At 46.6% G+C, this 25,029-nt stretch overlaps 1 protein-coding gene across 1 annotated transcript; it reads right to left on the reverse strand.

Moving 5' to 3' along the window:
* Positions 1-2,847: 2,847 nt before the first annotated feature.
* LOC112555928 (gamma-aminobutyric acid receptor subunit rho-2-like) lies at positions 2,848-24,406 on the reverse strand. The gene is given in 11 exon segments (XM_025224542.1): positions 2,848-3,336; positions 5,903-5,950; positions 7,466-7,642; positions 8,178-8,333; positions 8,719-8,871; positions 9,048-9,155; positions 9,914-9,954; positions 9,957-10,110; positions 18,935-19,063; positions 23,389-23,460; positions 24,108-24,406. Coding segments are annotated over 11 exon segments (1,380 nt in total). The 5' UTR covers positions 24,354-24,406; the 3' UTR covers positions 2,848-3,240.
* Positions 24,407-25,029: the final 623 nt, after the last annotated feature.

Genomic DNA, 25,029 nt, shown 5'->3' on the forward strand with positions numbered 1-25,029 from the left:
AAATTTTAAATGATTTTCCAAGTATTTCAGCGAATAAAAAAGCCTGCCACGTGGTGAGCCAACACCGGGTCGAGGTCCGAACAGACTAAACATCTCTGCACCCGATGCTATACGGGGTTGTACCCTGCTGGGTGGAACTGAAGAGGTCAGGGCAAGAATGACTAAACATTATATATAATACAATATACACACTGAGCTTGTATAGTTTGTCTGACTTTGTAAAGTCTAGTCAAATGTTGAAGGAAGATTTCAGAGCAGACACACAGGGACACACTGGGACACATTCCTCCAACGGCTTCGGTTCGAATCTCACAGCAGAACAGTTAAATCATTTCCAACTTTTCAGCTTTGTGTCAATGCTTAGTGTTTGTATAGGAGTGAGCAGTGCTCATGGTGTGCGCACCTTGACTGCTGACAGAATATCAGACTGAGAGACAAACAACAAGACTAATACTTGCACTAAGACAGGATTGATGAAGTATTTGGTACTTGCACTAAATACACTTCATGTCAAGGTATCACAGGGACACCCTTCATCTGCAGGACACACACTTCAGTCACTTGCCTGACAAACACCTGAGGTCAATGCTCTGGTACTACACCCACATCACTGAACCTCCAAGCCCAGGAACTTTACCAGAAGAGAAGATAGATGAAACATGGGTTTGAAGAAGAGAATGAAAAGTGTAGATAGAAGATTTGTATGAAGGAGATAACAGGTCTCATGAAGTAGATAACGGTTTGCATGAGGTTGATAACAGTTGGATGAAGGAGATAACCAGTGCAGATAAACCCAAAACATTTCCCACAATCCAGTACTGACCGAGGCCAGACAAACACAATGTTTCTTGTAAGAAAGCGAAGGAAAAACAACGATGGGTCGGGGGAATAACGGAATAGAGGATAGAAATAAACAAACAATGGATATCAACAAAGCAAGCCGTCAACAACAAGGGAAGTCATCTCTGAATACTAACAAGACAAATGAACTGTCGGAGTGGGGTGGGTACGGGGTGGGTGCACGGGGTGTTGGTAGGGGTCAATCGTACAGTCAACGGTATGAGGATCGAATCCCGGACTAGAAATATAAAACCGATGTTGTCGAATGAGCGACATTGGCATCAAAGACAGAAGGAAAGGGTGTTACACAAACATTCAGTAAAACAACAAATATTACACAAACATGGAGAAGAGCAGGCCCAGTGTTACAAGCAAACATCCACCTTTGCCTTTAACTAAATCTGACTAGTCCTTTAACAGCAGAGGATTGAAAGTAAAAACCAACTAACATAAAGCATAAACGTTTGTTCACTGTTCACTGGCAAACACACTTGTTGTCCTGTGCTGTACAAGTGCAACATACACAATTGTATATTTAACGATGATGAAAGACATCAAAGACAACAATCAGAGCAAGTGCTCGCCACACCATGTTTTCTGGTGCTTTCCTTTCTTCTGGCGAACACTTTATAAAGATACAATCACATCGAAACCGGGATGCAATACATTCGTTTTTTGCCGTGCGCAGACAAACAAAAAGTTTGTAATTTGTTGTGATGGTGACGACCGGGTGGCCCACTGCAGGTGTAAAGGTTATGTACAGGTCAGTGCCGAGACTGAGAATATTGTACAGCTAAGTAGTTGATACAAACAGTAACACCAGCAAAACAAACAACTCAGCCTATCCCATCTTCTCAAAACACAAACATGTGGGTGAGAGAACACGTGACTTGCATGTCTTTGGTACCACAGTGCGAAATGTGTGCGTTGTTACTGTCGTCTGACTCCTCACCTCGTCGTCATCAACACGTGCAACCCGTTGCTTTCTAAACTACTTGACTAGGAGCCAGCCACACCAAAGTTTACTGACTGAAAATTTTTAACAAATACATGTTCATGAGAGTGTCTAATATTTAAATTTTATATCTGCATTAAATAATATGGATGATTTGTTTTAATTAAATTGAAGAAATGTTCCGATTATGGCGACGATGTTTGAATGCAGTAAATGTGAGAAATACAACAAGTGTAAGCTGTGTGTTGTAGAAGTGTAAGATGTGTGTTGAAGCTCGTTACAAACGATCTACTACATCTGTGTCTGGTAGAGGGCCTTCAGGCCCACATATGTCTGGTAGAGGGCCTAGAGCCTCACATCTGTGTCTGGTAGAGAGCCTTCAGGCCCACATATGTCTGGTAGAGGGCTTAGAGGCCCACATCTGTGTCTGACAGAACCCAGACCTGATGAAGTCTATGGGGCCAGTGGCAAGTGAGTTGAAGTTATCCGTCAACCTTCAACCTACACCAGGCACCAGGATGTTTTTCCTCCCTTTTTATGACCTGCTCATCCTTCCAATGCCAGGTGTTTTGATGCAACTGCAACTGCCACTTTGATCCCCCCACCCACCACTCACCTCCCCGTTCATCCGGACACCATCCCTGCCCTCAACATCCAGAAACCTGTTATGAAAGTCTTATATCCGATGTCGGGTATTTACACCACCCTGGACCTTGTGACCGTCTAGCATGTGTGTATCTGAAGCTTTTAATTTAAGGAAATGTTATGAATCATTTCAAATAATTTGTCTTGCGTGAAATACCGCATTCATAGCAACTTTGATTATGCGAAACTCTGAAAAAATAGAAAACTTTCCCCTTTCCCCATCACATGTCACGTAGAATTACAAGCAACAAGGAGAATATCATAAGTGCTGCTTCTCTTGTGAGACTCGGGTAACCTCCCTTAGGCCGCTAGAGACCTGCATGCACACACACACACGCGCACACACACACGTACACACACTCGTACACACACACACACACACACACACACACACACACACACGCACACACGCACCTGCGCACGCCATCTGTCCTCACTAACGTCTCATGTCCTTGTGAAGAAGACTACAGGCGACATCTGCATAACGGCAGTGGAGTTACACACTGAAGTAGGTCTGTGAAATAGGTCTGTGGAGTAGGTCTGTGGAGTCTATAGAGGAGGTCTATAGAGTAGGTCTATGGAGTTAGACGACAATAAGGCAGGAGACACCAGGACAGGTCGTCATAGAAACACTTGCCGTAGAACACACTGTCTCCACGTACTGAGCACCACGTGATCTCACAACACCTCTTCCTCTGAACAACGTGAGGAGAAAACGTGCCTGAGGACACTGCATGGTGTTCACTGGGTTGAGGACACTGCATGGTGTTCACATGGTGACTGCACGATGTTCAGGCGCCTTAAAACAAACCCACTTTGGCCAGGCTCCGACGAAGTCCACCTCTTGAGGGCCGTTTGAACGACTGTTTGTTTCCTGACAGCCGCTCGGCCTTTTCCTGAAACAAACAGCAGCTAGTCATCTAATGATGATGATGATGATGATGATGATGATGATGATGATGATGATGATGATGTCGATTTGTAATGCGCAGGTATCCATTCCGAAGAATGCTCATTGCGCAGAAAAAAGAACAAATGAAGAACAAAAAAGTGAACAAATATATAAAACACCAGGAAAAGTAAAAAATGGACATAAGTGTTTCTTGGTAGTTTAAGACTGGCTTGAAAGAAACAGATGGGTTTTCAGTTTTTTGCGGAACGTGGTTGGTGAGGTGATGGTGGAGAGTGACGATGGCAGAGCATTCCACAGCTTAGGTGCCGCATTTTTGAAGGCCCTGGCTCCAGTGCGCTTCTTGTTGGTGTCTGTCACTGCAGGGAGACAGAAGTGTGACTGGGAGCCTGAGCGCAGGCCACGTGACGGCTGGTACGGAGGAACTATTTCCTGCAAATAGTCAGGAGCAGTGTTAGACATGCAGGACTGGGCAATGGAAAGTACTTTGTGGTCAATACGCTTGTTCATTGGGAGCCAGTGAAGGCTCTGTAGGATCGGGGTGATGTGCTCAGTGGACGACTTTGCACGGGTGACAATCCTGGCAGCTGTGTTTTGAACTCTTTGGAGCCGATCCAACTGAGTAGCAGGTATACCCACAATGCACTGTTACAATAGTCCAATCGTGATGTGATGGTAGCCACAGCAAGTGAGTTTGCAGCAGCTTGAGTCAGCATGGGCCGTAGTCTACCTAAAGTCCTCAAAAAGTAGTAGGACTTTGCCACAACAGAACTGACATGGTTGCACATGGAGAGCTCTGCATCAATAAACAGCCCTAGGTCCCGTACACAGTCAGCAAAGGCTATGGAGGCATCACCGACCTGCACGGTACTAATGCCAATCTGCTCCCGTCTGGCCATGGGGCCACACAGTAACGCTTCTGTCTTGTCGTCATTGAGTTTAAGACGATTGCTGGTCATCCACGCCTTCACCGCAACACAACAAGATTCAAGTCGTTGAAGCGCAATCCTAGCCACTGCCGGGTCGGGGGGGAAACTGCTCAGAATCTGTGTATCGTCCGCAAAGAACTGACGTCCCATCTGAAAGCGTTCAATGACCCGTCCAAGCTGTGAAACATAGCGAAAATAATAATGGACCCAAAACGGATCCCTGTGGTACGCCACACACCAGAGGAACTGCCTCAGAGCTTGCACAGCCGACAATCACTCTCTGAGATCTCTCGGCAAGGTAGGAGACAATCCACTGCAGTGCAGCGCCCTGGATACCAGCCTCTGACGACAATCTCTGGAGCAGCATGCGGTGGTTGATGGTGTCAAACGCACTACTCAGGTCGAGTAATACTAATACTAATACTAACAGCACTAAGTTGCCAGAGTTGACACTACAAAGAATGTCATTTGTCACACGAAGAAGAGCAGTTTCTGTGCTGAAGCCAGGACGATACGCTGACTGAAATTTATCTAGGCAGCCATAATTAATAAAATGGGTCATAAGCTGCTCTGCAACCACCTTCTCCATTAGCTTGGAAATATAGGATAAATTTGACACTGGACGATAGTTTGTACAGTCGGAGGGATCCAGGTTCGTTTTTTTCAACAAGGGCTTCACAACAGCTTGTTTAAAACACCGTGGAACACATCCTGCTCTCAAACTGGCATTAATAATGTCCAAGATGACAGGAAATAAAATGTCCAGAAGTTGAATAATAAATTTAGTTGGTACAGGATCCACGGCACATGAAGTTTTAGTTGATCTCGCTACAAGTTTCCTCAAGTAGCTCTCATCAATACACGTAAAAGAAGTCAGCGGAACTCCAGCAAATGGCACAGAATAATCTTCCTTACACTCTGGCAACTCACAAGCTGCACTCTCAAGTCCAGCACTAATTTCCTTTATCTTATTAACAAAGAAGGAAGACAGCTGATCAGCAGCTGACTTGACATCCACCTCAGGAAGAACCGGACTAGTTCCGTTCTTACCCAACAAGCTGTTCACAATGTCAAAAGTCTTTCTGGGATTTCCACTCGCAGCCTCTAGCTGCTCTTGCACGAATAGCGACTTAGCCTTTGTTACAGCACAAACATATTTATTTCTGGCTAACTTATACAGCTGTCTGTCAATCTCAAGTTTGGTCCTCCTCCACTTTTTCTCTGCCAGCCGTCTCTGTTTCTTGGCTTCACTCACCCCCTCACAAAACCACACACAATCTGGTCTATCTACAACAATTTATCTAATCTATCTAATCATCCAAACAGCTGCTAGTCATCTAATTACCCAGTCAAACAGTAGCTAGTCATCTAATTACCCAGTCAAACAGTAGCTAGTCATCTAATTACCCAATCAAACAGGTGCTAGTCATCTAATTACCCAATCAAACAGTAGCTACCCGCCTAATTACCCAATCAGAAAACGCTGACGTAGGCCACGTGCACTCTCACCACTCACCAGACCTGTGCCACTGTTCATGAATGAAGGACAGGTCAGTCAGACAAACACACGAGCAAAGACTAACAGAGAATTAAATCTCGGCTAGCGTCACGTGACTTACGTACATAGTATTCCTGCTTCTTGTGTTCGATATCCGAGCGCCGCCTGTAGCCCTGCAACAAAGAGAAGGGGAATTACACAACTTGCGGACTTGTACAGTGTGTACTTGGTACTGAACCTGATGGCATTACTGGTCATTACTGTTGTCACTAATTATATGAAAGAACTTTGCCAGAACAGGGTCAGTTAAATGTTGTGTTGTATCCTGTAAATATTGCTGATTAATTATAGTAATGATGAAATAATTATGAGGGGACACTTTCCTCTGGAGAGACATGTACCTGCACACCTAGCACCTCAATCAAACAGTGTAAGGGTACCTAAGCACTCTATCAATATGCACGTGGAGAACACGAGAAAGCAGATCAAAGGCAAACACGCGGCGTGAAGAGCGGCAACTCTCGGTAAATGTTTGTCGAGGGAGGGCACGCCTAGCTTCACGTGTGTCTCCATGGCAACCATGGTTATTGGTGTTAACAAGGGTAAAAGTATCGGTGACGACTGGTACTGGTAGGACTGATGAAGTCTGAACAAACGAGAATACGCGTTGATGATGACAAATGTAGGTGTTGATGATCATGAACATTGTTGATGGAAAAGAAAATAGTGTTGATTACAAAAAAACAGCAATAATGGCTACAAAAGGTTGTAGCAACAGTCGTGGTTGTTGAAAGCTGAGTGCGAGCTGATGGCAACACACTAAGGTGACTCCCACAAAACTGAGTCCACGTGACTCTCGTGTTAACTTAACCGCCCGGTTACCGCCTAGTGCCGCGCCGAGCACCTGGCCCCAGGAGAGGTGAGGCAGAGGATGCTGGGAGGAGTATGAACAGAGCACAGCGGGCAGTGATTCAGTGCGTGACGACAAACCGAGTTCTTCTTTCATCCCTCATTTCATCAGCCACCCTGTATCGTCGGCAGCTACAGGATACCCTGCAAGTGTACTCAACGATGGCAATGAAAACAAGCTCCTTGTCGTGTTTATGTGTTTGCTCGCTAGTTACAGGCTTCTTCCGCTTTAGTTGATTTGTTAGTCTTCTTCATCCCATCTTTTGTCCCGCTTCCACGAGGCCATGAATAAAATAAACACTCATTATTCTTCGCCTCGAGCTGGTCAATAGCGCTGATGAAAAAGCTTTCCTGACAGTTCTCAGGCGGGTAGTGGTCAATTATGTCCCTTCAGCCATTCATCTGCTTCGTTTGCGGTGTCCACCCTGTTATCAGTCATCATTTCGTTCATACTCATCATGTCATCTCCTCTGAGGCTTCACCTGGCGTCTGACGTCATTGAACGTTATTAGCAGGTTAGAGACTGGCTGCAGCAGTCGAAAGGAGGAAGTGACGTAAACGGGTAGCGGTCAGCCATTGGACCAGCAGCGCACGTGCAAATGCAAATGAGCTCGGTCACCATTCTACCTCATAGTTACAATCAGTAGTATCGTGACGGTGTGACCAGGGTGGCTGTTGTTTACTATAAAACACTCGCGACATTCTAGGAACACGCATGCGTGAAATCTCGGAAGTACAGACATGCGCAGTCCGTTCGCTCAGCGGTAGACTGTTCTTACCGTGATGGACGTGACGATGAGGAAGACGATAATAAGGACGACGTAAAGGATGACGAAGCCGATGAAGGCCCACTTGTCGAGGTCGGCCTTGAGGTTCTGGTCGCTGATGCGCGTGAGGACGCCATGCCAGACAGACACGAGGAACATGAAGATCATGCTGCCGATGATGAAGCGATCCTGCAGACAGAGGACCACACAGATTAGTGGAGGGAGAGAAGGCTAGCATCGTCGTGTTATCGTCAATGACGATCGTATTTATCGACACACAGATTAACGCACGGATAGAAGGCTAACATCATCGTGTTATCGTCAATGACGATCGTACTTATCGACAGAGACACAGACAGGCAGGTGGACAGCTAACATGCTAGCGACATGATGGTCACATGACCAGCCATCAAACTATCCTGTGTGTAGATGAGTAGACAAAAACTTGACCAAATGTCACGTGCGTTACATACGATATCAAATGTGACGCGTGTTACAATGATATCCAAGTGTGACGTGTGTTATACATGATATCTAAATGTGACGTGTGTTACATACGATATCAAATGTGACGCGTGTTACAATGATATCCAGGTGTGACGTATGTTACAATGATATCCAAGTGTGACGTGTTACATACGATATCAAATGTGACGTGTGTTACACATGATATCAAATGTGACGTGCGTTACACATGATATCCAGGTGTGACATGCCTGCTCACCAGGTGTGTGAGGTACGAGATGCGCGGCACTGATTGGCTGGCGTTGAACTTGAAGGTGACCCCGGCCAGAAGCAGCAGGAAGGACAGCTGGATACGACTGGCTGGGGCCGTGTGGTCCAGAGCAAAGGTGACGAACGATGACAAACTGATGATGGTCTGCAGATCATCATCATCATCATCATCATCATCAATCATCATGGGCAACCTAACTGTAGCATGTTCAGCTAAATATGGTCAGTCACCTACAGGTACCTACATCGCGCGCTCACACACCACACACGCACACTCTCACATACACACACGCTCACACACACACATACCCCACACACACAAACCACATACACACACGCGCACACACACACACACACACACACGCACACTCTCACATACACACACGCTCACACACACACATACCCCACACACACAAACCACATACACACACGCGCACACACACACACAGGCGCTGCGGGTCATACGAGCACACGTGCATGCCGAGCTTTCATCACATTGGCGAGGAGGTGCCTGCCATGACGATGATTACCATGATGAACATGATGTTCCAGACGAAGAAGCCTGACCGTCTGGAGGCGCAGCAGCGGAAGAAGCGGCCTGGCTTGGTGTGCGTGAACTGAGAGTAGTCGGTCCTGGTCAGGGTCTTGGGCTCCGACATCACACAGTTGTGCAGGTCCCACTCCTGCCGACAGAGAGAAAAAGAAAGATGAAGTACAGTCAACGGCATGCCCTCTCACTCTCTCATTCTCTCCTTCTCTCACTCTCTCATTCTCTCTCACAAGCGGTAGAGCTGATGTCATCCGGGTCTCAGTGTCGACAGTGGTCACAGGCTGACCAGTCAGTGTCGTCAGCAGTTACCTGCTCATCTCCAAAGGCGTTGATGTCGACGAGGCTGAGGTCACGCTCGTCCTCAATGATCTCCACCTCCTCCTCCCTCAAGTCTGACGTCACGAGGACGGACAAGTCCTGTAAATACACAGATGACCGCACGTGGAGTGGAGCTGGCAGCACTTTCACCCCTCGGCTACCCGCCTCCCCACGTGACCACACAACCCTTCTAATCACTTTGTCTCATTAACCCCACGTGTCTCTTTGTCTTTCTTTGTGACTGTATGGTCTCATCATGATCGTGTTCATCAGGTGCTGGTGACCGTAGCTATCTCTCGTCATTGTTGTGTCGTCTAGATGATGATGATGATGGCGATAATTATGAACAATGATTTACTGACGTTGCTATCTTAGTCGTTGCTTGGTAACCGGCAGCTGCTATACAAGTACTTCAAAGGCGACATTATTATCGTTGGAAAGGTAAGAGGTTCCTGTTACTCAGCCTCCGAAAGGTGATGCAGTCCTTGTCGATCAGACTGAAAGGTGGAGGATTGTATGGAATAACAAATATTACCCGCGGCCGATAGCCGCGAACTGTCGGCTGCTAGAAAACGGATTTGTGGCACCCACCCGTGACGGAGACTGTTTGGAAGCTTAGCATCGCCTTCCACCCGTTACCTTTCCAACCTGTCATTGTTTATGAGATTTTCTGAAGTTTAGCATCGATTGTCACCTCTCACCTTTGAGAACGGGTATTGTTCAGACATTTGCTGGAGCTAAGACAACACAAAGATGGAGGTTTACAGGAAAAGTGTAATTTAGCCACAAACGCTCGCCATCGGTGGGTATTGTGAGGTCGAGAGTGGCGGGGGTCGCTTGCCCTCGTGGCTGCCCACCTGAATGTCGAAGGGGAAGTGGCCGAGCTCCATGCTCTCGAGAAGGTTCCCTTGAGGCGGCGCTTCTCCACCAGGAAGACCTCGCCCTTGCCCACGATGTCCAGCTCGCGCACTAGACTGCTCTTGGTCTCGCCCTTGACATTCTGCACCTCCAGCAACGGGTTCCACAGGTCCCCCCAGTTGATCTTGTCCGCTTCCTGTCACAGAGATGGACAGGTGACAAGTGACCTGAGGTCAAGCATGAGTTAGTGTGTTTGCACAATGATGATGATGATGATGATGATGATGATGATGATGATGATGATTTACTCTTCATTAAAACAAATGTTGCAATGGACATTCTTCGTGTGTAAAGGGGCATCACTCTATAAAATATTACCTGACACAAAACAATCACAAATGAAAAGGAATCTCGAGGTTCGTCTCTCACCTGTATCTATCACCTTTCACTGACAGTGGACAAACTCAGGTGGACAAATAACAACATACTTAGACGAATATCTCTAAGATAAACAGTTCTGAAATGATCAGCTCTGAGTGCATGTCCATAAGTCCCGACAGGCTGAGAAGATATGAATATCACGTATTTGTAAACTGAAGAAGAGGAAGGAACAAAAAGAACGAAGAAGTCAAAGAGAAAGGCTGTTTATCTTGCTAAACTCCGCAATTTGTCAAGGGAAGGACTCCAGGGAGTACATTTCCAGGAAGAAAGAGCCTGCAGCCAGAGACCTCCTGCTGTCGGCGACATGTTCAATGGCGGCGGCACGATTTGCCGATATCTCCGCCTCGCACACATCAAAGACAAGAAGCGGCTTCACCCAGCCTCGACTTTCTACTGTAATCAATCAGCCTAATGCAGGTAATGCAGGTAATCCATCAGCATTATGCACGCTGTGGATGCTGCACTCCCGCTACAACTCGCAGTCATCACATAAGGCGATTAGGCTGCTCCTCCAACACCAGGATCGCTGCTCCTCCGTCTCGTCCACAAGTGTCACCCAGTGCTTTGCCGGGTCGTGAGGAGAAAGCCTACAGCCAGCACCGAGCTGTGCAGCTGAGCCTCCATTGACTCTGCACGTGCAGTTCTTTCAGTCAAGATGCTGAATGTGTCATGACACCGAATGAGCATGTACTCACAAAGCCACACGTCTGCTTCCTTAGGATTAAAGCGAAACAAAACAATCTTCTTCTTTATTGTCTTTATCTTCCTTATCGTCCGCCGGTACTTTCGGGATCGCGGAAAGATGTAGATGCGCAGCAGATGACTGGGTGTGAGCCACACCCTTCATCTAACGTGTAGTTAACGGGGTAGTTTTTCTCGGGTGTCAGCAATAACGGCTTAAAAAGGTAGAACATGGCAACACTCTTTGCTCATCTCAAACACCTCCATATTGTGGTGGCTCTGACTCTAATAACAGTGTCAGTGGGCGTGGTTTTCACTCTAATAGCAGTGTTAGTGGGCGGTCTTCACAATAGCAGTGTCAGTGGGCGTGACTCCAATAAATAGCAGTGTCAGTGGGCGTGATTTTGACTCTAATAGCAGTGGGTGTGGTTTTCATTCTAATAGCATTGTTAGTGGGAGTGGTTTTCACTCTAATAGCATTGTCAGTGGGCGTGGTTTTCACTCTAATAGCAGTGTTAGTGGGCGTGGTCTTCACAATAGCAGTGTCAGTGGGCGTGACTCCAATAAATAGCAGTGTCAGTGGGCGTGATTTTGACTCTAATAGCAGTGGGTGTGGTTTTCATTCTAATAGCATTGTTAGTGGGAGTGGTTTTCACTCTAATAGCAGCGGGTGTGGTTTTCATTCTAATAGCATTGTCAGTGGGCGTGGTTTTGACTCTAATAGTGGAGTCAGTGGGCGTGGTTTTGACATAGCAGAATAAGTGGGCGTGTGCTTAAAGCGGCGTCAGTAGGCGTGTCTTTGACTCTAAAAGCAGTCAGCAGACGTGGCACTGACGTCATCTCCGGGAGCCGCAAGCTGACCTGCTCTATCAACACTAACAGTGATGTAGCGAGCAAACAGAAAGCCATCTCGTTAAAAGCATGCCATGAACTAATCGATTGTAAGTCGATTGGTTGAGACATTGAGTGAGTCCTTTTCCTTCTGGAAAAAAAAAAACACAACTCAAAGGTGACTTGACAAAAAATCTAGCTGGAGAGAGGGAAGAACGTCTGCCTCTACTTTCACCACGTCCCTGTCAACGCTCGCCGCCAAAATCAAATATAACTGACAGGAACGGATTTCTGCTTGACATCTTGACTAATGAAGTACACTGTGTATGACGTCAGAGGAGACCATCTTGTCCTGCCGACTCATTGCAGTCATCACAGCAACTCCAGGACCGACACTACACGCCCACAGCAACATACGGGTGGGTGTGGGTGTGTGGGTGGGTGGGTAGAAGAAAGTGTTTGAGACTAAAAATAATGTATTACTACTCGATCTTCATCGGGTGGATTTCGGGGTGCATGGAGCTTTCTGGGTGTCGAGACCTTCGTTAGGTAAGTGTTGGGTGTCGCTGGGTGGAACCTGGGATTATTTCAGCGGATCTTACTCGTGACTGAGGGATCCTTCATGTCCAGGTGAACTAGAATCCTACCCAGTGTCACACGAGTGAACAGTGTGATCCAGTCAGTTCACACGAGTGAACAGTGTGATCCAGTCAGTTCACACGAGTGAACAGCGTGCCAGTGGCGCCACCCAGACAGAAAGTACGTTTACTCGCGTGAAGAGATTTTCTTGTGACAGACGAGGCCGGTGGGTGGGAGAGGGATACTGTATTGACGGGTGGCAAAGGAAGGGTGGGAGATGTCTGTTGTAACCACCAGCAGGAGCTGCAGCTGCCTCTGGAGTAGACAAGCTATACTGAGAGTATTGACCTATTGCCACCGAGGACAAGGATATATCGGGATTATTGACCTGTTGCAGGCGAGAACAAGGCCATGTCGCCATTACTGTTCTGTTACATTTTCGGGACAGGATGTTATTGGATTATGAACCTGTTACAGCCAGGACACGGGTACATCACGATTATTGAGGTGTTGGAACTTATATTTCAGTTCTGAACAACATAAATACATATAAACGAACATACAGTGTTAAAAATATATAAAACATAATACACACAGTAGTAAGCAGTACACACACAAAACAAAAACGTATAATATATAAACAGTATATATAAATTTCCAGCTTTCCAAGAAGGAAGAGTTGGTGTTGACAGCTTGAGTGTTGGGACCCAAGCAAAGTCACCTGTGGAAGGTGGTGCCCAGGTATTTAAATGTTGAGAATTTCAATCTCTTCGTCATAGAAAGACAGTTATGGGACTTGGAGAATTCCAAGGAAAATAAAAGACAATCTTTACTGCTATTAGTGATGTTAAGTTCTAAGACATGGCCACTGCACCAGGAGGTTCATTCCTCCAAAGCTACTTTAGGAATGTCTTCAGGTCTGCTCACAAGGGTCATCAGAGGATTTGAGAAGATAATCTGACAGTTCATGATAGACAGAATAAACAACAGCGGGGATAAAACACAGCCTTGGAGTGAACACGTGCACGTTGTCATGGAGTCAGAAAAATGTCATCAAAAGCCTTAAAGCTCACATCTTTAATAAATATCTTCACAGTCAAGCAGACTCCTCCGTTCTCTTCTCATGTCTCCATCTTCATCCAAGCACTTCATTCATGCTTGTCGGTGTGTCATCATGTTTACTCACTCTTGTCATTTATTCATGGTGAGCTGTCAGTTCCTTTGTAGTCTCTGGTGTCTACCCAATGTCTCTGGCCTCTCAAGGGGTAAATGCGGTCTACAAATTACATCATTAATTAATTAGTTCACACATGGTAATGCGTGCATCACAAGCTTGACTCAAATTATGTCATTCTCCACAGTAGTTCAGTATTTCTCGCATTCCTGCTCTTTCCTCCTTCATTCCTGCAAAGGAAGGAACTTAAATCTGCTGCAGGTGACCGAGACACACGTGAGTGACTCCAGTACTGCGGTATGGGGGGACGGAGGATGGGGAGGTGTTGCGGCGGCTTAGTCCCGGAACCGAATCATGACAATGGGATATAGACTCTCAATGGTATGGCCAGACATGGCCTTGATTACGAAACTAAATATTCCAAACTGATTACAGATTACACCTGGACAAGTACATATTCGTTTCCGCATTGCTCCAGTTTTGCCGGCTCACGCTGTCCTCGGTAAATGGCGGCCAGGGTTTGATCCTGCCTTTGACATCAAACAAAGTGCGCGAGGACCGCAGCCACCCGCATCCGAGGCTCCTCCTGTAGCAGCCGGCATCACAGACCGCAGGCGGACTGTTTGTGAAGGTATTTGCTCACTTCAGGCAGGAACCGCAGGTAACAATGACGCAGAGGACTTGACAGACACACACCACGTGACCATCCATCACGCGACACAAGGAAAGATGGAGAGAGGAGGAAGGAGGTGTGTGGGTCGTCACCAAGACGATATTGAATGTTTGGAGACTAAAGGTAGTGTTTTCTTGTCAACTACCAACACGTAGTAGTCGCCGATTACATTTGTATCGATTAAGACACTGATCAATAAATATTGCGCCGCCATTGTGTTGTTGTTGGAGTATGTGTGCTGGACTGCGCCCACAGAGGGCGCTGTACACATTCACACAGTGAGGTTGTCCATGCTTTAAGGCCTCGGGAGGTATCATGAGTTAGGTGCCCCTGCTTGACAACTCCGGGGATGTGAGTTATCTGCCCTTGACTTTGCACTTGCTTTGATAAATAATACATGCTTATCTATTTACTTGAGGATCTCGGTTACCTTCCCTTGTCAATTAAGCTTGTAAATATCACGGTGACATCAAGACGTGACATCCTCATGTGACATCATGACATCACCTCAAGACGTGACATCGAAACCCAACATCACGTGACATCAAGACGTGACATCACAGTTGAGCTTCAATGGAGAAAAGTGAATGGAATGTTTCCATCAAAAGCAATCTTCCTGTCATTATTATAAAAAATAAATTCATTCTTTCATTTGTTCATGCATTTATTCATCTCTTGGCTGGTTCGCCTCGACAGTTATGCTGGTCTTGCTGGGGCTGGTCCCATGGGTGGGTGGGTGGATGTCGGGTGGGCGGACGCAGCGGCTGACAAGACTGTCCAATCACACCTGTAGACACGCACACACGTCACCAACGCCTTTTACAAACACAATGGCGGACGATATCCTCGTGACGTCATATCCACGTCACATTACAGGTAAACATTTTGTGGGCGCCGCCAATCAACCACCCAGCAATGACGTCAGCGTGCGAGCCGCTATCCCATCATGCCCTGGGGGAAGTGGAAGCCCTCTGAGAATCTTGCGAAGCTTTTGTCGACTTGATGAACGTGACAGAGACTATCGACGAGTTTGATTAATTAATTGATGTGAGGGAGGAGGACACGGGGAGTGAGCTGGCCTCACCAAGCCAGTTACAGTGACGAGCCAATGACAGACGCGGCATCAAGACAAAACCGTTATTCCCCGGTGGTCGCCCTGTCTGCTCCAATTCACAACCAAGTTTTCTCTTTCAAAACACTTTGAGGAGCGAAGAGCCAATCAAAGCATCCTTTGTTTATTTACTGACTGAACGGTCGGTGTACACAGTACGCTTGCAGGAGTGCATGCTGTCACACCACACACACACGCACATGCACTTGCATACCCATGAGTTTAAAAATCTGAAAAATATTTGTCAAAGTTGAAACTAGGGTTTCAAGGAAACAGTAGAATGCTGATATCAACGCGTGATATTTTTATCGGTGTTCACTTTCTAGAGAAAAGATCTTCCAGTCTTTACCTCAGTGATCTTGATGACCCTGCTGTGACCTGTGATCCTGACCCTCGCCCTTCCCACAAACTATCAACTGGGCTGGCTGCATAAGCTGTGTCACGAACCTGGAGTTTCCTGCTTCCCAACTTTGGTCCACAGACAGCTGCCTACCCGCCATGCTGGCACCAACCTCACTGTGAGGAGGAGGAGGAGGAGGAGGGCGGCACCGGGTGGGGGTGGCACAGATATGTCCCGCCTCTAGAGGACGCATGCGCAATGGAATCGTGTGAGATGTTCCATGTCTGTGATCAGGAGGGTCTCCAGGGTAGGGTGGTACGATAAAATCTATAGACGGACTGTGGAACACATGACATGTCAATGGAGTGTAATACCGGGGTAGATCATCTGTCGGCAGCACTTATCTCTAGGGGGATCTGATAGAGAGGATGCTAGCGAAAGCCCACAGACAGGCATGACGGGAGATATGTCTGTCAATGACGGGGATATTGTGTGTCAACGACAAGATATATTATGGTGTCGATGACAAGATATATTGTGTGACAATGACAGGATATATTGTGACAATGACAAGATATATTGTGTGTCAATCACAGGATAATTGTACGTCAATCACAGGATAATTGCGTCAATCACAGGATAATTGTATGTCAATCACAGGATAATTGTAGGTCAATCACAGGATAATTGTAGGTCAATCACAGGATAATTTATGCCAATCACAGGGTATACTGATGTAGGGTCGAAAGCAGTGGCGCGCGTTCACTGTTGTTAAACTGCCTCGGATTGCTCTGTACGACTGGCAAAAAAGTAAAAGAAAGAAAGGAAGGAAGGAAGGCAGTTGCAGTATTGGACGAGAAAGAATAAGCTTTCATCCAGTTTCACTGTCACGTGACTTTGTTAACAAACCTGTAGAATGTTCTGGTTTGTTCTTATTTTTATGTCATTACGCAAACTCCAGTTCGGTTATGAAAAACATCAGCACAGAATTAGTAGCGCGTTTTGATTGGTCCATTCTTTCCGAATGCAAAGCAAACAACCAAACAAACAAACAAACAAACAAACAAACAAACAAACAAACAAACAAAGTTCGCGTTCAAAGCATGATGGAGTGCGTGTGCAGTGAGACACATGTAGTGTTCATGAACACACCGGCCTCGAATCTGGTTAAAAGGCTTTGGACAGAGTGAAGTGATGGGATACAATTGCATGTTTATGGTCACTGTCTGCAGGGTGTCAGCAGGATACATTCCTGATACCTGATGGCACTTTGAGGGCTGGAAGGCGGCATGCTGGGACGGGATTAGCTAAACACATAAAACTGTTGCCGAGGACAAAGCAGAGGGTGAGCTGTGGTCACTCCACACACTCCTTGACCAGCTTTACAGACTCCAGCAAATGGATGTCGGGACGAGCTTCCGGCGCATCAACCATTGCCAGCGACTGAACTCTCCTCACACCCAGCCTCCAGAACGAGGCTGTTAATGCTGTAACCAACTACCTTGAAGCTCCATTAAAATGATGATAGACGGCGCTTCCGCAGGATGTGACGTCAATGAGCGGCATGTCCTTGTGACATTCCTGACCTCTTAGTGACCTGGCAGAGAATACTCCTGAGTACAATAATCTGATTACTAATGGCTGAATAGTCAAACACTCCTGGGTGTAAACTATCCGATCACTCCCGGGTGGAATACCTGTAACTCCTCACTAGAATAATTGGTCACATCAGCTGCAGTAATTATGACACCTGACTGCAATCATTATCTCCTGACTTATTGAACACACCTCGCTCATGTAACGGCCTCCACCTGGTTGAAATAATTGCTTCTGGAATATTCCCGCATGTGGCTGGACTTAGTTATTAGTGAATAATTACTTGATAAATAGTTGAGCGAGGAAACAAGAGGACACGGGAGGCTGCACTGGTGTCGTGTCCAGGCCTCACAGAATGATGATGTCAGGGGTAGGTATGGTGTCTCCCACCCGATCACCACAAAGGTGTTGGAGTTTTGTGTTTTAACGGTCTCCACAGACTCACAATGTGGATGTTCAGGTGTCTCGGTTTGTAGCAGGCAGGTAACTCCACACCTGAGTCAAGTCTCCTGAGGGATAAGTGCTGCTTGATATTTCCTGCCAGGTGTAAACGAGAGCAAGGTGACAAGAAACAATTATCCACCTCAAACCTCCGTTTTACCTTCCGAGTTATTTTCTGTTTTCGCCGTGGATTGTTTTACATTTGATGTGGCCAGACTAAGTTCATCGGGCGACATTTCTGTCTCTGGAGGCTGCTACTCACACCTCCGGGACTTGCAGAGGGCACAAAATGCTGAAACTGAATTCTTTCAATTTGTAAAGCAGAGTTCGTGACACGTCACCTGCCTGCTGTTCTCTCAGAAAACGTCACACCTGGCAAAAATAGGGTGTTTGTCTTTTCTCCTATTCTGTTCCTAATGTTGGTGGTGGTATTGTGTGAGTTGTGACTGACAACAATGACATGGAAATTCATCTGTCAAATCCACTTTTAGGTGATGTGAAGCTTTATCTGCTTTACCTGAGTTTTGACCTCAGTGTAATGAGTTGGGGACAAGCAAATTTTAATCGTATTTTTAACCGAAAAGTAGCGCAGATCTCACCTGCTGATATCTTCTCCTCCTCACGTGACTTAAATATTGACCAACCGGCTTTGTGCATGTTGTAAATATGAGAACAGTCTCTATCCTCCCCCAGCGTCCACCCCGTTAGTAGTACGGGTAGTTTTACATGAACGTTTCCTGTCTCCATAGACAAACACGCGGAACTTCACACACACACACACTGGGACACACACACTCACACGCGGGGAACCCTAGACACGTGAACAGAAGCACGAACAAACAAACAGATCAGCACAATAGTCAGCCAGACTCAGCAACGACAGATACACACTTACAACACCGTGCACACGAGTACCACAACACGTAAACAAAAATTAAACAGCAACACATGAAACTGAGCTCAAAAAAAACGAACAGGCAGACACACAGACAGACACAGACTCAGACACAGACAGACAGACAGACAGACAGACAGACGACACATAGACAGACAGAGACACATAGAGAGACTCATACACAGACACACAAACAGACACACAGACAGACCAGTTACGGAAACTAGTTACTGCGCATGTCAAGGAAGTGTGACGCACAATGTTGGGTGAGGAGTCCAGTGACGGCTCACGCCAGCGTGCCCGGATGAAGACGATGCCACTGTAGTGCTCCTCCACGGTGTTGATCTCCTCGATCTTGATGAAGACAACTCGCACCTGCACCTGCCGCTGTCAGCAGACACACACGTGACGTCAGTAGGAGACAGAGACGTTGGCACAAACACTAAACATTAATGTCAGTGGCTTTGTTAGTGATAAAGTAAACAATAATCAAGACAGTATTTTTTGTTCCCTAAATGAAAAAATAGAAAAAAAATTAGAAAATTCACGTAAAAAGAATAATCCACAAACGTACAGAATCTCTTCCTTTTATACCTCTCTCCGTCTCTCTCTCTCTCATCCATCATTACTTTTCACACTCCTCTTTATATTATCATCGCGTCCATCATCATAAGGACTGTTTCTCTTTCACTTTTTACTAACTCTTACTTACTCTTAACTGATATACAGAAAATAACCTACATCATATGTATTTTTTTATTTGTCCGATTCCGAAACTTCCTGTGACCATGACCTTGTCTTATGGAGCCGAAGCTTAAACATTCCCAGAATTCACTTTGATTCCGAGAAGCTACGAGACCCAAAGGTTGCTGAAAAATTTAAGTCAACCGGTAGTCTCTGTACTGAAGTGGTTCTCAAAGTTTTTCGGACGCGGAACCACTTTACTTAAGTAAAATGTCGCTGGATTGTCGCATTTGTTTCATTCAAAACTAATCAAGAGGTGACTGTCAACCTCGTTCTTTGTAATTAAAATGTATGCAGGAGCATCACTGTTGACGACTAGGGACCACATCAACAACAACAACAACAACAACAACAACCAGCCCTGGGTCACCAGCGATGTCCTACATCCCTATGACCAAAGGAGGAAAAAGGAAACAGAAAACCGGAAGCTTTCAAATAAAAAGAAGTGAACTGAGTCATCACGAAAGGCAGTCATGGAGAACTGGACGGAGGACCAGTGACGGACCATAGATGAGGAGTGACAGCAAAATGGATAAACAACCGGACCTTGTCTGCTTCCCTCCCTACTCCACTACCGGCACCGATCAAGGGACGAATGATTGAGTGACTGACTGAATATAAAAATGATGCCATTGTCCACCTTTGTCCACATAGTCAACCGTCCCTTTCTGTCTATGTAGTGTCTGTCATCAGAGAGGAGATCAGGAGCGGACCTGGTGGAGAGGGAATGGCGGGGTGGGGTTGTGGCCCTGTGCTCCAGTGGGGTGGAGGAGAAGGAACAACAAGCAAAGACGCTCCAACATCAGCTTTCCCCATCATTAGTTGACATCATCATTAGTGTCCTAATCTCCATTACTGTAGTGTCGTCTGTCTCTGTCTCACTTATCACCATCATTAGTTGTCAGCATCCATCACCTCCACGTGTAGTGTTGACGTGGCTGTGCTAGTCTTATCGTGGCTGGACACTACAGGACCGGGTGTTTGTGCGGGTATTTAGCAAGGCAGGGCTGAGAATTCAATTAGCTGGAGTGAGTTTGCGTGCGGCTGTGAGTCGGTGACACTGTCACAGCAATGGATCCCGGAGTGAGATCGGCTCTTCAGAAAATGTTTGACACGCACGAGGAACAGGATTAAATCCAGTCTTAGCGCTTAGAGGAGAGAAATGTTTTTATTTTAAGTCGAAGTTAGGGTGCCTGTACACCGAGTGTAGACATCCACCCAGAACTCAGATCTACGTCAGAGGATGGCCAACGACGATGTCGATGAGTGTTGATGAGCCAGAGAGCTACACATGGAGAGACAAGATGTGAGAATGATGAAGCGGATATCGTGTCTGCCATCGACCTCATCAACTCCCGCAGCTGGACATCTTGAATATGGCGACGGCGAGACCTCACTGGTGCTCACGGGTCAGGCAGACTTTCCAGACTTTTTCAATTTCAGAACATGAATGTCAGAATAACTCAATGGAAAAATAAAATAGACATGTGACCAGTGGGAGGGGCAAGCTGAGCGGAGGGAGATTGCAGTCTTGGCTGAAACCGTTTCCTGTGATTTTTCTCCTTTCGTATGGTGATTTTCATTATTTTCCGTCACGTGACATGTTTTATTGCTCCTGGGGGTTATTGTTCCGTAGGAGGCTCGATCGTACAGAGTCACGTGTTCTACTGTCACCCACAGCAGACCATCGATTGGTTGGTTGACTGTTGTAGCTGGAAAGTACTTCCACCGTGAGGGGATTTCCCACTGTGAGGGGGGAAACCGGAGTACTGGAGAAAAAAAAACAACAACCCCGACGCCCGGCTCTGCCGAACAGGTAAAGAGAGTGTCAAGAAGGGATTTGAACTCAAGACCTCTCACTGCAGTGGTGACAAGCCGATGTTTTAACCACTACACCACCGGGAGCCCCAAAAGACTATCGACATGTGCGCCCTCGTCAAAATCACTGGAGCGTGAGTCTGTGGCCGAAACTCTGTGAGCAGTGAACTGGAACTGTGCAACTGTGGCACCGACATTGTGAATGTGGATGGAGCAGAGGCAACTCCAAACAAGCAGACGGTAGTTTCGGGGAGACAAGTCTTTCGGATGTCACGTGTCATCTCATCTCAAGTTCACAAGAACCGCCGACAGGTTCTGTCCTCTGTGTTTGCTCCGCGGCCAGCGCCTCGTCTTCGTGACCTCATCATGCGCCGTGCACGCAACCTCCCGTTGTTTTCCCTCTCCCCCTCCCTCCTTCTCTTGATGAGGAGCTTGTCAACACAAGCAGCAAACGTTTCCTCCATGTCCACGGTCTGTTGTGAGTCACGTGACAAACAGTCAGCACGCATGGGATCTTAAACACGGTTGCCACGGGCGACAGAAGCAAGTCCCTCATCGTTAGATGAAACTAGTCTACCATCGGTACAGACAGTCTATCATCAGTAGACGAAGGTAGTCTAGCACCACGAAGGTAGACAAATATATATTTGTTAAAGGGGGTTAGTCTCAATAACTGGATGGCGGGAGGGTCGAGGCCGGGTAGCCAGCGGAAGACATGCTTAGGGAGGGTCAATGAAAGACAAAACAGAGAGAAGAGTTTTTGCAGAACAAACAATTCTCTCTCGGCGACGGCATGGAGCTCGGCCTGGAGTCGATCAACAAACTAAACACAGAGGTGGGGTATGTGTGTGTGGGGTGGAGGGTCGGGTGGACGGTGAAAAATGGAGCAAAGAGCGGAGTGGAGGAAAAGGCGAGTCCCGTCGTCAGCGAGTTTTTTTCTTTCTCATGAAAGTTTGTACTGAGTCCAGAGCTGGTCAACCAACCGTAGCTTTGTCTGGATGTCGTGTTGTATCTTTTTGTATCGGTATCCCGAGTCCACTGTCTCACTGTGTATCCCTGAGTCCCTTGTGTCCCACACTGTATCCCAACTTCAATGTATCCCACTTTGTACCCTCGAGTCCATTGGAGAGTCCCTGTAAGGAAATTACTTTATTCCTTTCTTCCCATTCCATACTCAGAAACTATTACCATCTGACCATGAGACCAGGTGTCTGTCCTGTCCCTCTGTGTCTCCTGTCTTCTATCTATGATGTCATCACAGCCCTTACCTTGTCTTCAGTGTCTCCTGTCTTCACTCTCTCTCTCATGTTATTTTCTCCACTTAATTCCGTTTTTCACTCACAGCGATCGTCCTCTAACATCGACTGAGAGAGCTTTCCTGACAGAAGTAAAGCGACTGGTATTGTCACGGAAACCTCGCCCTGCCTCTGTACCCGGTAATCAGCGGGTGCAGGAAGCTCGCGAGATGACTGTGGCTGGTGTCAGCAAGTGGTGGACAAGTCGATTTGTCCCCCCAACACACAGATTGTACACTTTGTGGGAAAAACACTCACAAGCCGCCTGAGTGGTGGAACTCCGGGACACAGCACAATCATAAAGATAATAACAATAATTATGCAATAATAATAAACCACTCACACATCGCATGTTCCCGTTAGGTAGTGAGTTCAATGTGTGAGAACAACAGAGTACAAGGAGAATCTTGCAAAATAAAAATAAACCTTTTTGTTGACTCGCCTTCCTTTGTGTTTTAAATAATTAGACAGATGAATTTATGTCAAATAAACTTTCTTCATTGGCCGCAATATTTATTTTGCAGAGTGTAGGTAAGTGAGTGAAGGTTGGGGCGGGGAGGAGACTCCATGGCATTAGAAGTCAATCAGTGGACACGGGGAGACAGGATGAGAGGTTGGCGAGACAGGGTGAGACATAATGAGACAGGAGGATAAGCAGTGCAGCCATTGATTGCAGTCGCCCACTAATGAAGTGTTCGTCGTGGTGGTCGCTGAACGTCACGTGGTCTTAATTGTGTCCTCGGCTCCTCTCTAAGAATATTACTGTGACGTGTTACTGTGACGTGTGTGTGTTTAGATATACATTGTGTAGATATCATAGGTGTGTTTATATCATATATGTATGTGTGTACGCACGCGAGCCAACAAAGTTGTGGAGTAGCGGCCCTCATCTATGTCTGAAGGATGCACACCTTGTTCACGAGGAATCTACAAGTAGGCAAAAATAACTTTTTAATATTTGTTCTTTGAAGATGAAGAAAAAGAAAACAAAAGCGACAAGTTGTCATGACATCCCTGCAAAGTCCGTCTGTCAAGTCTACTAACCGCCGTCTGCCACCTGCAAGGTGAGACTAGCACTAGCACTACTGTCTCACCTGCATCATGGCACTGACATTCGCACATAACATCAACACTAACAATAGATAAATAATCTACATCCTCAGCACCAATCAGCAGTCAGGACTTACATCACTATACTAACAATTAAGTCAGGTCCTGCGTGACATCAGTATCATTGACCTGAGTGTCATCATCAACACCTGAGTGTCATCAGCAACACCTGAGTGTCATCACAACCTCGTGACTTACAATCTACTCAGGAATTTTCTCATCAGAAGCAGTCGCTCACAACACTAAAACTTTACACAGACCAGACATCTTTGGCACCAAAAGCTCACAGAAGACAGAAGGACAAGAGACATCAAGCACAGACATGATAGATAAGAGCTGAGGACTTTGGTGAGAAGCGAGAATGAGAGAAAGTTCAGAGAAGATAGCAGGCGCGTGAGGACACTCAGTAAATAAAAACAAAAGTTGGTAAAATGTTTCCAGAGATTTACAGAAAACTCGCTTACCTTTGCTTTTGGTGCAACGAGGATTTTTCGAGAAACGAGTGAAATCTCATTTTCCGCCATGAAATCTTCCAAGAGTGTGTCAATACATTTATCCGCCGCAAAGTCCTCCAGGAGTGTGTCAATGCATCTGTTTGTCACCAAGTCTTTCATGAATGCTTCGATGTCTATATCCGAGAGGGGGTCCTTGGCCGTCTGTGTCAACACACTTATCTGCCACTGCTTTCGGGAATCTTCTGACTCACTCATCCATGACACTGTCTCAGGAATGTCTTCAGTTGACACGTCTCACCTGTCTCAGGAATGTCTCAGTCAGTTGACACACCTGTCTCAGGAATGTCTCAAGACTTTGTATCCCTGACTACCGTCTTCAAGAATGTTTCAGTTGCACTTGTCAGGTATTTCAGGAATGCTTCAATACATCGATGACAGGTGGGATGTTTCGATTATCGATGACCAAAGTGTCAGGAATGTTTCAAGTCAGTCATCCGTCACAAAAGTTTCAGGGAATGTTTTCATCCACTTTTCATTCAGTCTCCGGAGAGGACTCCACGGTCGGCGACTGTCTGGCGCTGGCGACTGGACATGAAGGGTGTCAGTGGAGCATGTCGGCGACTGGAACCATGGGGACTGCACTCGCCTGCACGGTGACGTGTGTGGCGCTGCGTGTCGGAGGAGGAAGGTAGCGGCAGGTGAACAGCTTGCTGCAGTGCCGTGTCTGTCTCCACAGTCTGTGGCGGACCCGCCGCGCGCCTGCCGCTTGCCTCCCCCTTCTGATGCCAGGGCCCAGGGGATGGGGGGGGGGGAGAGGAAGGGGGGGGTGATGATGGAGGGGGGATTGGAAAGGTAAGGGGGGTTGAGGAAAGAGTAATCGATTTAGCTCCCCATTATAGTCGCCTTCCCTGATGCGGCAAGGCAAACTTGT

Source organism: Pomacea canaliculata, linkage group LG14 (assembly GCF_003073045.1).
Source record: "Pomacea canaliculata isolate SZHN2017 linkage group LG14, ASM307304v1, whole genome shotgun sequence".
Lineage (NCBI taxonomy): Eukaryota > Metazoa > Mollusca > Gastropoda > Architaenioglossa > Ampullariidae > Pomacea > Pomacea canaliculata.